Below are 16,005 nucleotides of genomic sequence, written 5' to 3'. Positions count from 1 at the left end.
TGCTCCATGTTTTTCTTTTTTTCTCAATTCTTGCTAAAAAATCATCAAGACCATCAATAGCCAACCATTCCTCTCCCACATCTTTTATCCGCACAGTTATATACAGCGCATTTGCACATGGTAGTTTTTATAATGCAAACTCGAAGGTGCGTCTCTACTCTTGAGTTTGGGCTCCACTCAGTGAGTCTATTTTTTATTCCATTTCTTTGTTAAATATTCTACCCATGCTAAGTCTCAACTTTCAATTGAACCAAATTGAGAAGGAATTTCTTCTTTCAATACCCTTGAATCGCTTTCAAAATAAAAGAAACGATGTACCAACATGAGTTTTTTTTCTTAGTAAGGTGGAACATAGGTTTTACTCTATTTACTTTCTCCAGGAGGTTGAATTTTTTTCAAAAATAAAAAATACACATAATCACTAAAATTGTCTGGAGGTTGGACCTAGATTTCTATATCAAGTTTGTCTTCTGCGATATCATCAATTTTTCACTTATTATGAGTTATGCTCTAGTCAACTTTACTACAAATAATAAGTCCTGTTTGACTAGGTATTTTGGAGCACCAAATAGTTTTAGATTAGGATCATTTTTCCTGGATGAGCACATTAGAATAGGTCTCCATTTCGTAAATTTCGAAAAGTACTGTCCAAAAAAATACTGAGAATGAGCACCCTATATAATAATAATGGCCTCTAAAAGCTTTGTTGTATAAACCTTGTCTAAACCTCTTTGAAGTGGCCTAGCAGGTCCAAAGTAGATCTTGTGATCCTCCACAGTAGATTAGTAATCGCATTTGGTTTAGCTTCCTTGGCGCTACTGACAACCAAAGTGGAGATAAATGTTTAATTATCATTGCTTAATATCCAGCATTCTCCCTGCCTAAGAAAAGGCTGTAAGAGCATGTGGGAGATTATAATTGCAAGAAAGAATGGGAGCAAAAGAAGCATGTGTTTTGGATTGATTCAACCCTTCCGAAATTAAAAAAATACACCCAAGAGGACTGCAACAGGAATGATGTGCTTCCATGCACACGTGTGCTTGCCTTCATATCCACTCACAAGCCCACATGCCGGTATGCAGGCGGATCAACATAGGCCCGTGGGTTCGAGGAATGCACACCCATTATGACTTGGGGATCTCTACGATTAGGGTTCATGCCCCTCTCACCATTATTTCTTTCTCCACCCCCCATACTTCCCCTTCTTAACATGGGAAGTCTTCTAGGTCAAAAGGTCTGCATCCCAATCCCTCTCTTGGCACGTATTGTTTTGTTATAATTGTCTACTAAACCTTTTGGAAGTAACTGAATAAATTAATTGAGATAAGGATTCCTAGGGTTTAGCAGGATTCGATTTGGAAAATGGGACGGGTGTATGTGAGACAAACCCAGACAGGCATGTATTAAACTAATCTCCCCCCACCCCTAATCCCTCTCTCTCTCGCTTTCTCTCTATCTATCTATCTATCTCTGTCTCCATGTTTCTCTCTCCCCTCCGGCGAACTAAAGCCAGCAGAAGAATAAGAATGGATCCTGAGGCTTAGTTAATGAAAACCAGGTTCGACAGACCAACAACGGCTTTAACCTAAAATGAGGTCATTGCACCCTAGTTGCATGGCTAAGCCTAGCCTAGCTAGTTCATACAACCCCGAAAGAAAGGGACGGATGTTGGATGAGTTTGTGATCTTTTTGCATCTTCCCTGCACTCTAAAACAAACTCCTTTTCTCCTTTGGAACTTTAAGAAAACCGGGATTGAGCCCATAACAAAAGGTGCAACCTAAGATGAGTGGCATCCTATTTAACTAAGCTGGCTAGTTCCTAAAACCCGGGCTAAGGAAGGCGATGGTTGCTGCATGGTTTACGATCCTTTTGCCTCTTCCCTCCAGTACAACAACAACTCCTTTTCTTCATTCGAGTCTTTAAGCTTCTTCTTCTCTCTCTCTCTTCGGGTCTCCATCTCTCCCTCTATGTTCTTGGCCTTTGTGCATGGCTATATTCACGTATTCATTCCGAGGAGGCACGGGCCCTCCGCCGATTTCTCCAAGGCCGAGCCAGTTCCTAGGGGTTTTGAATAGTCCCCCACCACCACCCCTTCTCGGGACCCGTGCCCCCATCACCTCACTTACCGTCCTCTATTATATTATCACAGTTTACCAATTAACCCCTCTCGTAGGCTACGTACTTAGTAACTCGTTGATCGACGTACAAAGCTTTGAAAAAATAACAAAAAATATTATGGTCTGATATTTCTTAAGACTTGAGGAAGGATTATTGGATATCTTAGTTGTGTTGGTCTATCTAATTAAATATTTTTCCTTTTTGTTCGTATCGAACCTAAAGTTCAATTAGTTTAGATTAGTGTTTTCTTCTTATATATATATATATATATATATATATATATATATTATATATATATATATATATATTGGCTTGCGTTTTACTCCCCTGGGAGGGACGCTGTTACCTCCCAGGCGCCACCGGTTGGCCACTCTGTTGAGGCCTTTTTTTCCAATGACCACTCCCTCTCGAGATACCGGTTTGGGTGGGCCCCACCAGCCGACACGTGTCTGTGCTTTCCCGCCTCAACCTCCCTCGGCCACCAATGGATGCGTCCCCTCCATGACACCACGCGCCCTCTCTCTCTCTCTCTCTAGCATAATATAATCTCCAATACAACAATACCATAATATCTAGCCAAAGAATCATGGATCCCACTACATCAAACGGCAGGGAGAAGGATGATGGTGCTCTACTAACATGGAGGTCAGCGTCCTGTTAAGTACCCTTTGTTCATGATGTATATGAATACCTAGATAAGCTATCCACGAGGAAGCACGTTTCGTAACGTGGATCAGCGACCATGCATCATGCATGATGCATGGCGGGTGCATGCACCTACGTGAAAATCGATGCACGTGTGAGTCGCACATGCACACCTTTCCCATGACTGGTGATGGACAATACACGTGCGATGACGACGAAAATGGGGTGGGGAACGGATATAGGTACGCATGCTTTTTGTGAGTGCACTACCCTGGAGCGTGCTTCTGTAGATGGTACTGGAAGGGGTGTGGGGGTGGGGGGGTTGGGTTGGGGGGTGTTGGTACACGCGTAGGCACACAGACACGAGACAAGTACCATGGCATGTGCCCACGTGGGAACAGTGTGCGCGTGTGCCGCGTCCCGTACAAAAGTCTATGGAGGAAGCGCAGAGATCAGAGCGGCCTCCGTCGTTTGGTTTTGGCTTTTTGGAGCCTTCTTTGTAATTACTCTTCTCTCTTTCTTTCTCTCTCTCTCTTGGTTGGGGTATGATTATGATTAGATTACCGAGAGTCATTTATTTTTACAGTAGAGCAGGCTTTGTATAATAATATAGGGGAGAGAGATTGTATGTGAGGCCATGTGTTTTACCCTATGATTCCTTTCTTGACGGTCAAACTTTCAACAAGCTGTGCATCCACCGAGATAAAAACTACTCTTATCTTAGCCCCCTCCCCCTCCTTTTCTCTCTCTTCTGTTTCCCAGTGCAGAGAAAACAAAGTTTAGTCTTGGCCGTACTGTAATAAAGAAGGAAGCGGGTGGGCGAGAGAGAGAGAGAGAGAGAGAGGTGGAATAGGGTTTTGAGCAAGTGAAATTCCTGTGGTGACATCGGGGTAATGGTCTAAGCTTCAAGTTTGTTTTGAAAGGTTTTGAGAATGAAATAAGATCAAGGCCCGGAAGACAAGGGTTCGTGTCCTCATATGGGGTACAGGTCTAACCCATCTCTTTTACCTCTCCCCTCACTCTCCATTCTTATTTGTTTTCTATTGTTCAACTTTCTTATTTTAAATAGAAGATGGTTTCTCTCCTTAGTGGAAAATCAATTTATGTTATTATTGAGTGAAGGTGGTAGAGTGGGAGAGCCCGAATAGTGCGGGGGGAGAGAGAGAGTCAGATGATTAGGAATAAAAAATAGTTTGGATGAAAGGATAGAAATGAAGTGATGGGCTTTGACGGCATTTCAGAGAGAGAGAGAGAGAGAGAGAGAGGCTGACACGCTACGACTCATGGCCAACTGGACTTGAATAAATGAGTGTGGATGAGGGGATGCCGGGAGCCCGTTTATCCCTTTTTTTTTTTTTTTTTATTGTTACACTTTGTCAGATATCAACTTCTGTAGGTGTGAATAGAAAGAAAATTAACTCTGAAGGCCAGGACGCCGGAGTTGTTTAATAAATTTTACTTTTTTTTTTGGGTAATATAATAAATTTTAGCTTTGAATTAAAAGGAATGTACTGCCACAAATATCTTTTTTCTATGGACTCCATAATGAGTTAAACGACCTTCTTCTCCTGTTCACATAGGTTCAAGCCACCGGTCAAAAAAGTTAGCAAAAGCCAACCAAAATAGCTAGCAGCCTTATGCATATATGCTAATATTCTTGGCGCAGATGCAGTGTAACCATATCCCCAATGCTTAGAGAACTGACAGATAATAAGCTATCATCATTACATTTTACATAGATATTGTAATCCTTTTTACCTAGCTATTTCGCGAGCCTGCCATCTACCAGGCTACCACCAACAATCTGGCATCGTTTGTTTGCAGAGATATATAAAGCCATGCCACTCTGTTTGCTTATGTTTGAAATGTTACTTTCTTTCAGGTTATTCTGACCTTTCCTCTTCTCTTCCGAACCCCAAAGCACTGCCTCTTCTCTTCTTCTCCTCCCTTTCCCTCTCTTCTCACAGATGGCGCCTCTCTCTTCTTTCACCCTCCCGAGCCTCTGACCCCTCACCCCACCTCCCTTTTCCCCCCTCCTTCCCTTTAACACATAGACAAAAGACTCCATAAAACGACAATCCCCACCTCCCCGCTCTTCCTCTCTCCAATCTATAATAGCCAGTGTGTCACGCCATTCCACCCTTTTAATGGCCTCTATGAACAACTGGTTAGGCTTCTCTCTCTCACCCCAAGAGCTTCCACATTCACAGCCTCACCAGTCCCCCACCCTTATCTCCGGCGACGAGGTCTCCGCTGATTGCTATGGTCTCTCCACCGACACCACATCAGCACCTCCCCTTGGCATCCCAACCCTAAGGCCTGATGGCCCTTTTGGCATCCTGGAAGCCCTCCACCGACCTAACTCTCAGCCCCAAGGTCAGGTTGCTTTTTATTCACGCATTTTGACTTTGATAATCTTATTCTCTTTATATTTCTTATATTTCTCTCCTTTTTCTTCTATCTATAGATTGGAGCATGAAGAGTTTGGACTTCAAAGGAAGCTCCTCAGAGCTATCCATGCTGGTGGGATCGAGCAGCAATCAGAAAAACATGGATGATCACGAACCAAAGCTCGAAGACTTCCTTGGTGGCCACTCCTTTGCTGACCATGATCAGAAGCTTCCACCGGGGTGCAGCTCTATTCCCGGGCCTTACGACAATTCGGGTGACTACATGTTCTCCAACTGCTCCCTCCAGCTCCCGGCAGCAGCAGCGATGGCTTCCAATGATGCGAATAATGGTGGGTTAGTGAACAACAACGGTGCTGGCGGCAGCGGTAACACCATTGGGCTCTCGATGATCAAGACTTGGCTGCGCAACCAGCCAGCCCCACCACAGCAGCCAGAAGGCAGCAACAACAACAACAACGACTCAGCTGGGACTGGTAACTGCGGTGGTGGCGCATTGGTGGGAAGTGTTGGGGGGCCGATGGCAAGTTCGCAGAGCTTGTCACTCTCTATGAGCACTGGTTCACAGTCGAGCTCCGCGCTGCCACTCTTGGCAGCAGCTGCGAGTGGGGGAGGGGAGAGCTCGTCTTCGGAGAACAAGCACAAGGGTATTGGGAGTGGTCTTGATGGGCAGGGTGGTGCAATAGAAGCAACGCCGAGGAAGTCTATTGACACGTTTGGACAAAGGACCTCCATTTACCGGGGTGTGACCAGGTTCGACGTCTCCTCTATAGAATATTTTATTGCTTCCTGTGTTATTGTTAATATCATCGCATTTCGATGATCCAAAGATACTTTTTCCGTCAACCTGTATGCAAAACAAAACCCTAAAGGACCATTTGAGAGAAGGATGATATGTTGGAGTCCTTATAGTGGTTCTGTTGATTTATGTGGATATTCTTTCTTGGAAAAGCCTAAATGGCCCAGGGATTATATATCCATAACATGCAATTCTAGTTATCAAAGCAAATAGAATTTAATAATGATTAATTATTGTAGGGAATGTTAATGCGGGAGCATGTCCTGTTTTTCTTTCTTCTCTAGTTCTTTTAACATTGGAACTGTGAAGATCGCTTTTATCATGTCAAGCAAATGTTGTTAAATAATTATAATTTCCTTTTCGAAGCAGCGACCAAAATGATCATTTGTGGGATGATTGGGAATACAAATCTAAAAAATACTTATTGATAGCTAAAATTATTTTTTCTTAGTTTGTCAGATAGATCTCTTGAAATTACATTTTAACTTTTTGAAAAGATTAACTACATTCGTCATCTTCAGAGAGGAAACTATGGTAAAGCAGAATATGAATGACCAATCTTGAATATATGCACATATAAAAACACGGACCTATAAATATAATTGTCATATGCAAATGGAGAATTTATTTCTTTTTGCTCTTCTTTGTTTAACTCCGTTCTTTTTTTTTTTTTTTTAAAGGTCTAATTCTTCTGTTTTTTTATTTTCGAACAGACACAGATGGACTGGAAGGTATGAGGCACATCTATGGGATAACAGTTGCAGAAGAGAAGGTCAAACTCGTAAGGGTAGACAAGGTACATTGAGTTGCATTATCTATACTTTTCATATTCTTTCTGAGACTAGATTTACTACTTCTAAATCTTGCATTTGTTCTAACTCTCTTTTTTTTCTCTCTTTTATTTTGGGGCATCGTTGTGTTGTGGAAATGGGTCTTCTTTCAATTGCATGCACAGTTTATTTGGGTAAGGAAAAGATGCTGTCCTTTCACTATTTTTCAGTATATATATCTTGTGATCATTAGCAGGTTTTTCTTTCCTTCACCATTAATTATTCAAGTGATGGGCTCAGAGAATCATGAATTCGTTCTCTTGTTCTCTCTTCATTTTTGTAACTTCTAACAGGTGGATATGACAAAGAAGAAAAGGCTGCTAGGGCTTATGATTTGGCTGCTCTCAAGTACTGGGGTACTACTACAACAACCAATTTTCCCGTAAGTTAATTTTCTCGATCATTTCATTTTGATGACATTGCAGCTAAAAATCTATTATGCACATCAATTTCTCCTTTATTTTACTTTTACCGTTAATGCTCAAATGCATATTCTTGCCTGCGCATGCACACATTCATCAGATTAGTAACTACGAAAAAGAGTTGGAGGAGATGAAACACATGACGAGGCAGGAGTATGTTGCATCATTAAGAAGGTAATCTTTGAGCTCCATGTTATATATTTTAATGTTATACCGTCCACTATCCTTTGAATTAAGATATAGCTTTCAATGCAGAAAGAGCAGCGGATTTTCTCGTGGTGCCTCTATGTATCGTGGAGTGACTAGGTATGTTAGTATATATGCTATTTTTGCCACATAAATAGACTGAAAGAATATCTTTACTGAATATTGCAAGATTCAAACTATTGTAACAAACTGCATGTTGATTTGATATATTCAAGTATAAATTTAACATGAGCTATTCTTATTTTTTTTAGCAGGAAAAGTGATTTTTTTTTTAAAAGATTTTGAGAAGAATAACAACTGTAACCCCACAAGCTTATACATTTGGTTAACAATCTCGGCAGGCATCATCAACATGGAAGGTGGCAAGCAAGGATAGGAAGGGTAGCAGGAAACAAGGATCTCTACTTGGGCACGTTCAGTAAGTCTTTATGACTTAATTTTAACTAACTGCTCCGAAGATGTTTTCAAATTTTAAGATCATTTGAATTGCTCAGTATCATTGATGAGAATATTAGAACAAATGACAGCAACTACGAATCTTACCATCTCTTTTATCATCCTATTTAGGTACCCAAGAGGAAGCAGCAGAGGCCTATGACATTGCTGCGATTAAATTCCGAGGCCTGAACGCCGTTACTAACTTCGACATGAGCCGATATGATGTTAAGAGCATCCTCGAGAGCAGCACACTCCCGATAGGCGGGGCTGCCAAGCGACTCAAAGATGTCTCCGAGCACACAGAAGCAAGTGTGGATGGGCGCAGGACTGATGATGACAACCTCGCCTCCCAACTCACTGATGGTATCAGCAGCTATGGCTCCCATGTTCACCACCATGGTTGGCCCCCCATGGCCTACCAGCAGGCGCAGCCCCTTGCCATGCACTACCCTTACGGTCAGCAGCGTGGATGGTGCAAGCAAGAACAAGACAGCGTTATTGCCATGCACTTGGCGAGCAACACTCACAACTTCTTCCAGCCATCTGGGATCCACAGCCTCATGAGCATGGATTCCTCCCCGATGGAACACAGTACGGGGTCTAACTCAGTGATTTACAATGGAAGCATGGGTGGGAGTAGCGGAGGCTATCAAGGTGTTGTTGGGGGGAGTGACGGGTACGTGATGCCTCTAAGCACAATGGTGGTGGATCAAAGCCAGAACAATCAAGGGAGCAGTAGTTTTGGAGACAATGAGGGGAAGGCAATGGGTTATGAGAACATGCTGGGCTCCACAGATCCTTATGGTAGTAGGAGTGTTTATTATCTCTCGCAGCAGTCGTCGGGTGGGGTTGTGAAGGAGAACGGGTATGATCAGAGTAGTGGGTGCAACACTTGGATGCAACCTTCAGTCCAGGCAATGGCACCTAGGGCAAACAATGTGGGTGTTTGCCATGGAGCTCCTCTTTTCACTGTGTGGAATGATGCTTAGATGATAGGTAAGAAGGGGTGCAGAATGGTAGGAGGGATGAACAGTAGGGATGGTGGTCATAGAAAGAGAGAAAAAAAAAGGAAACACACAACTTAGCTCCTAATTTTGATTTTTTTTTTTCCTTGTATGGTTTTTCCTTTAGGAACTTCATGAACTCTTCTTCTAACATAAGGATTCTGCTGAAGTATTGGTGATGGCTCTTGAGAGTTGATGTGATCAACACTTCTCACTTGCTGTTGATTTTGGGGAACTTCAGGTGGATGAATCCTTACCAAGGAGCTTTGTAAATTCAAATAATATTATGACTGCATGAAATGAAACATGATTTATCTCTTCTCACATTTAAAGGGATAGCTTTGAGCTCGCAAACATCTCGTGCATGCTTACTATTTATCTTGAAGAAATTTATTTTGTTCATGTGCTTGTGGATGCTGATTTCTGAGATTCAGTATGACAATGGGAGTTTGTCTCTTGTTATATATTTTCCATTGTTTTTAAATAATAAGAGTCAGGGATCGCATACTCAAAACCTTTTACAATGTAGTGACTGATCTGAATTACACCTCTTGAAATTGAACTCATTTTAATCATACTACATGCCACGAGTAATCTCTTTGATGGTATTTTATGAAGAAACTTTATCAATACGACAAGTGGCATTTATTTGATAAAAAATTTCTTTATGTTTCTTATATTTGCAATATTTTTGGAAGACTTTTAGGAGATTGAAGTAGCCTAGAGGTTAAAACTCAAGAGCCTGCATGTTCATGCCGTTAATTGTTGCTTAGACAGATTGCCTTCACATGCACCCTGTCCCATTTTTAATTTTCTCTTCCCATGTGATCAGTCATTCAAGTCCACCTTTCCGTTTAAAGCACGAGTTCTGTATCAATTATATATAAGAAAGACCTTGGATCATGGACTTGGACTGAATCTATGTCCCTCATTTCATATTTTTCATGCAATGACTACAGAGTTAGACAATTAATTAAGATAGTCACCATCATCCACTGTTTTTTCTTTCGAACTTGCATCCCATTCTCATTGCTTCCATATATATATATATATACACATATATCTATGATCTTATTCCTTGAGAACGATACTGACCTTTTTACAAATTTATGTAGCAGCTAATGATCCAATTCAGAAAACTTTTGACTGTCAGTACTGTGATGGCAGTATTAGAAGTAGAGATGCTAATATAAAGAAGGAAGCCACTGAGGTCCCCCACACATATTTAGAATTAACTCCTTAAGGAAGAGTACAATATAATGAACATATTCGTAGACTGGGACACGAGGGTGGCAGGTTGATTCTTTCTATATCGTTGAGGGATTGACATGTGTTACGAAGAACGGATCTAATAGATGAGCTTACTTTTTGCATGGTATTAGAAGAGGATGCTTTCAAGGCCTCATGTAGGTGACCTGTTCCCCTACATTGAAACGGGTGCAACTCATTTTTTGTTTGCATATCACTATAACTGCCACAAAAGAACACCTGAGCTAAAGGGATCCCCGAGATATTTAACTTCTACGGTGCCTTGCATACCTCGTCTTACTCTCTATTCGTGCCAAGTTGTACAATACGATTCTCGTCTCATGCAGATAATTTCGAAGTATGATTTCAATTTCTATAATCACAGATGAGCTAGAAATCATCTGCTTCAACAAAAAGCCTTTATGTACGTCCATATCTTTTTGTGTTGCCCAAACTACACAAGTTTTTTCACCAGTCAAGACTAGTGTAAGCTGTTCCAGCCCTTAGCAAAAGTCATGTGTTGGCCTTGGCTGGAAGAAGCTCCCGCCATAACAATATGATAACATAATATGACGATCCACAATATGTCACTTGCTTCCATAAGGATAATCTTTAGAAACAACCAACTGCCAGGGAACTATTACTACCTTGGTTTTGGTGTTATTATTTGGTAGTTCTTCTATTTGTAGTTCACCTATTAGTGTAGTTTGAGTTTTCCAGTCCACATCCATAACCTTAACTGAAGACACGAGGCATAATTGTTCAGAGAAAAGCAATTATACTTGTCGCGGTTTTCACTAAAGGACACTTCCATCTTTTTTCCCTAAACCCTCGTAATCCAGAAAGATTGTAAGATTGAGAACTATTAAGAGCATAACAAAATCTGCTTTTCCGAGCTTGCCTGATAGGTCTTAATTTGGTGCGCATCATCCAAAACAACCAGATGGTTTTAAACAAAACGAGAATTTTGTTGGTGTGAAATTAATGTCACTTATTCTCAGACTAAACTATAAAGAGATTTGAGCCCCTGCCTCGGTTGTGCATGTGTGTGTGCGTGTGTGTGTAAACGCGATCATCTTTAGGGAATACCAATTGTTGCTGCCCAGCAATGAGTTCACTGTGTTTCTTTGGACATGCCACCTCAGCCCTTGCAACAAACGAGGGTACTGAGTGAAGAGAAGAATTGGAGCGCGACCAACGAAGCTGATTCCGTGGAAGCAGCACCCACCTCAAATAACAAAACTTTATATATATATATATATATATATATATATATATATATATATGTATGTATGTATAAAACCTTAAAATATTCTAAAACTAGCTTGCTTTTTAGGGTTTTCAGAGCACATAGACGTCTCTCTATCCTAATACTAATTAAAGTGGTAGTAGGAGTAGCGGTAGAGGATATAATTATATAAGTAATACGGAATTCCTGTGTGCAGCCATCTCCCTGTCACCTTGTGTGTATTCTATTCTCGGCCACGCCCGCCTCGGGAATCCCAGACATGAATTAACCTCGAGGGTGGCGCGGTGCGTACCGGGGAAAACGACGAGAATTCCTCGGCCGTGCAGAGCTGTGTCGGCCCCATCTCTGACACCAAACAGACAGCCCTGGACCCCACCACCACACCACCTTCTCTCTCTCTCTCTCTACAGCTTTTTGGTGCCGAAAGAGAACAGCCATGCACCGCTTGGGCTCCCAATGGCCAGGCCTGACTGCAGGCAACTGCATGGCAGTCATTAGATTTTAGCTGGAAGCACTGGCCCTGCGGCAGTAGGAGCCAGAGGTTGGTAGCGAGTTGTGATTGCTTTTTGTGTCATGTATGTAGTTTTTCTTTTGTATGTGACATGGTGCATGGTTGATTGGATTGAGAATCTGAGATGGTTGATTGATTTGATTTGATTTGATTTAGCTGATGGGACACTTTCCATTTCCTTGTCACGCTTTTGATTTTTCCGGAAGTGGTTTGGTATGGTGTAGCTCAAGTTGTTCCCAAGATCATGTGTTTCGAGAAGTGATATTCAGTGTTGCAGAGCCTCATGGCAAATATAGAGATTGTGGTTGCCAATATGAGGTACTATGGTATAGGAAAAAGTAAATAATTAGCAAAAAGAGGAGAATATATGGTGAAAGAAAATGGTGTGGAAAAGAGTACCGGGATAGAAAGAAGCTGCTGGGAAATGAGTAGAAAAACAGGTGGGCTGATCACAAATAACTAGCCCGTGGGAGTTTCTACATGGTGAACTAAAATTTTTCCGTTTCTTTCCTCTTTTTATTTATATTTATATTTTCAAATTTTTGAGAAATATTGTAGGAGTGCCAATATCCTATTAAACTCGAGATCCCTAGATGAGAGGGTTGCCAACTGGCTACAATAAGACCTTTTGGAGGAACCTCCTTTTCAATTGTTATTAGTCATTATAACAGAAATAACAACTGTAATAGCTCAATGAAGTCATTTCACATATTTCTTTTGGAAGAAAAAGATATAAAGGACATGTTACACATATCAAACATTCGAAAGTATAATGTCAAATGTTTGAGAACCTCCTGTGGATGGAACCATTGAGCTCCAGCAGTACTGTTAGCATCAATAGGATTTTTGTAGCCAAAAAGTGTTGGAGGTGAACTGGAGCTGTTCTATTCTCTGCATTGAGAGAAACAGCCAAAAGAAAATTGAAAACAAAGAAAATGAGGAGGTATTTTTTTTTTGAAGGGATGATCGGAAAATACACTACTTTATTCAATTCCAATAAGGCTATATATAGCCTTTACGTAATTTGATGTAGTTATGTTGATACCTTAAACGTCTGATCAACTATACAAGAGATAAAGCTAAACTATCTTGGCACATAAGCATAACAAACTAAAAGGTAAAAATGATTTGAGTCAAATTAAGAGATAAAAATTTGGATCTTGTTGCGGCCAATCGCCTCGTCGTCCGATCGCCGGGAAGCGTGCACCTGCAAAAGGAAGTCCGCACTGACCGGAGGCGGCTCCGGCGGGGACCCTCCGACGGTCAAGTCAGAGAGGTGACTGGGCAACAGTGAAATGTAGACAGAAAGCTCTGAGAGAGGGAGAGGGAAAGAGGAGCGAGCCTGCGTATGTGGGAGAGACGGGCGGATCGATCCCTTGCACTGTTGCCTCCCTCGGTATATATAGTGGAGCACAGTATGGCGCCGTCATTAATGGTGCGGACAAGTGAGGAACTGTCAACTCACTGTGGACTGTCGAGCCACCGTGAAAACGTCATGTTGCCGTGTGGCTGTCCAATCACCAGGGTTGACTATGCCCTGTGCGGGACAATGCCCCTAGGTAGCCGTGCCGCATGTCCGTGTCAGAGCTGACAACGTCTGGCGGCTGTACGGTGGTTGGAGGAGCCGACCGACCCAAAGTCGGTAGCCAACTGAGTGGTGTCGGGCCCCTCCATTGGTCGGCGAGCATCATGTGAGTCGGCCATCAGTCCACTGGGTTCAGTCGGTCGGGATGGATACGCCCGACATATCCCCAGTCGGCGATGGATTGTTGAATGGCCGATGATGGCATCCGTCAGTTGGTCGCCCCGACCGACGATTGGTCGGGTTCTCACCCAGTCGGAGTCGGTCGATCCGCCAGTCGGTCGGTCGGTCCGCCAGTCGGTCGGTCGGCCAGTCGGTCGGTCGGTGGGTATCCCCCAACAGTTGCCCCCCTCCGCTCCTAAGTCGGGTGGTGAGCTGGCCGATGCTTTCATTCGGGCAGCAATCCCGGACGACTGGGAGTGGATTTGTCGCATGTGTAGATCCGACCGTACCACCGGATGATCCGGTGTCAGACGCCTCATGAATGCCAAGCGATCCGGACGTCTAGTCGGTGTCAGAAGTCACGTCGGCATCAGGTGTCAGACGCCACGTCTTGTCGTCGCCAGACGTTACGTCGGTGTCAGAAGATCGGGCGCCGGACGATACGGCGTCAGACGACCGGATATTCGGCGCCGATCGCGGGAGAGTGGGCCGCTGTCGGGCGTCCCATCGGGAACGCGAATCGGCGCAGGCGCGTGAATGCGGAGCCGCTCCCCGCGTGCCGTGTGTCAAGGTGGTTGGCCGGCGCCCCCTCCAGCATTTAATGTAGGCGGTGCGGCCGTCCCGGGACGGGGCACGCCGACTCGTCTGCCAACCGACGGGCGTCACGCGTCGCGCATCTGCTGGTCTTCGGTCGGCGCAGAAGCATCTCGGCCGTCAGTCGGCCCTATATATATAGGACCTCCCGGACCCCTGACCCACACTTGCAACATTTCGCTGGGGAAACTCTGTCCGGGCGATTTCTCAGTCGTCGCGGACAGAGCTCTTCTTCGCTTGCGGAGGGTCCATCTGGTTCGTGGTCCCCTCTTCTCCTTCTTCTTCCCTTTCTTCTCTTTCTTTTCTTTCTTTTCTTTCGATTCCGGCATAATGACCAGGAATCCGACCCAGGGAGCTCGGTCGGGGAACCCGACCGACGACTCCTGATCGGCTCCGAAAGATGAGGCCTCCTCGCTTTCGGGGCCGAACGTCGATCGGCTTCGGGAGCACTATCGCATCCCGGAGCAGTTTCGGCTCTCCGCTCCAGGGGCCAGCGGTCGGGTCAACAACCCTCCGCCTGGCGATCTGGCGCTGTACGTTGAAGACCTTCGTGCGGGTCTTCGACTTCCGATTCCGGAGTTCGTCCGGAATCTACTTGATTACTACGGACTCTGTCCGGCACAACTGGCGCCGAACTCTGTTCGTTTAATCATTTCTTTCGCGCTGTTGTGTCAGCTCTTGCCGACCAACCCCCGTGTCTCACTCTTCCGGGCATTTTTTGTGCTCCGACCCCACCCTAAAGCCCGAGGGTGGTGGCTCTTCAACCCCCGGAAGGGTCTTGCTTTCATCACCGGTCTTCCATCGTCCATTCATGGGTGGAAGAACCAATTTTTCTTTGTTTCCTCCTCTTCTCCTTGGGGCTTTCCTTCTCGTTGGGGTGTACCCCGAACCGAGGCCAATGACAACAGTCGGGTGGAAGCGGACGACCGGGAGGACTTCCACCGACTGAAGGATATGTCGGTACCGAAGCAGAGGGAGCTTGTTACCGAACAAGCTCTCTATGACGCCGGCTTGAGTCTGGTCCCCCGAATAGGTATCGTCCGATCCCCTGACCTTTCTTTTTGTTCATCTTTTGGTCGACTTTTGGTCCAGCCTTTAACGTTCTTGTCGGTATTGCAGGGACACCACCGAGGATGAGGCCGATGGACGTCGAGATTCGGCGGTTTGCCACGAGGAAGAGGACAGCGTCGGGGGCCTGCCCTTCACGCCCTGCAAAGAAACCAGCCCCAGCCCCGCCGACCGTCGAGGCGTCGGCAACCGACCAGTCGGAGCCGGTCATTGCCCTCGCGGCTCCGACGGTCCAAGCTGAGGAGAGGTCGACTGAGGAGGCGGTCGAAGGAATATCGGCGGCTTCGCCGGTGCGGGTGGAGCCGGATGGTGTTCGGGAAACCGAACATCGTCCGGCGGCGTCCGTTGGAGCAACGGGGGGCGCCGGGTCGAACTCCAGCATCCCGTCGCTGCCAGTCCCGTCGGTCGGGGCGGCTGATCGGGGGAAAGCCTCGAGGGAGCCCGCGGAGGAGGATAGGTCGGGGAGCCGCTCGATGCCTCCCAGCGCATACTACCCCGAGGGTGCGTCGGCGTTGGCCGACCACAACCTTGCGAGGAGGTTGTGCCAAGGGATCCTCCTCCCAGCCGACGTAGAGTCGCTGCGGTCTCGGCAGGTGGCCGAGATGCTGTCGCGGTTCTACCCGACGATGGTTGAGGTAAGCTTCGCATCATTTTTTCCTTTAACTTAAATTTTTTTTTTTGTGTTATACGATTCTGACGGAGCTTTTTTCCATCGGCAG

General features: G+C 44.7%; 1 protein-coding gene across 2 annotated transcripts; it reads left to right on the top strand.

Moving 5' to 3' along the window:
• The first annotated feature begins 3,616 nt into the window (after nt 1-3,616).
• Nucleotides 3,617-9,193, top strand: LOC105051414 (AP2-like ethylene-responsive transcription factor BBM2). Of its 2 annotated transcripts, XM_073243888.1 has the most exons (10): nt 3,617-3,746; nt 4,647-5,140; nt 5,232-5,925; nt 6,685-6,767; nt 6,927-6,935; nt 7,095-7,183; nt 7,324-7,397; nt 7,479-7,529; nt 7,772-7,848; nt 7,998-9,193. In XM_073243888.1, exons 2-10 carry the CDS (start codon nt 4,912-4,914, stop codon nt 8,855-8,857), a joined length of 2,166 nt encoding a protein of 721 aa, XP_073099989.1. In that variant the 5' UTR covers nt 3,617-3,746; nt 4,647-4,911; the 3' UTR covers nt 8,858-9,193. The 2 variants fall into 2 exon arrangements, with proteins under 2 accessions (XP_073099989.1, XP_010930158.1); XM_010931856.3 differs by lacking the exon at nt 3,617-3,746 and having other exon boundaries at nt 4,444-5,140.
• Nucleotides 9,194-16,005: the final 6,812 nt, after the last annotated feature.

The sequence above is a fragment of the Elaeis guineensis genome, chromosome 9 (genome assembly GCF_000442705.2).
Source record: "Elaeis guineensis isolate ETL-2024a chromosome 9, EG11, whole genome shotgun sequence".
NCBI lineage: Eukaryota > Viridiplantae > Streptophyta > Magnoliopsida > Arecales > Arecaceae > Elaeis > Elaeis guineensis.
Note: the sequence above shows the minus strand (reverse complement) of the source record. Positions and strands in the feature narration are given on the sequence as shown.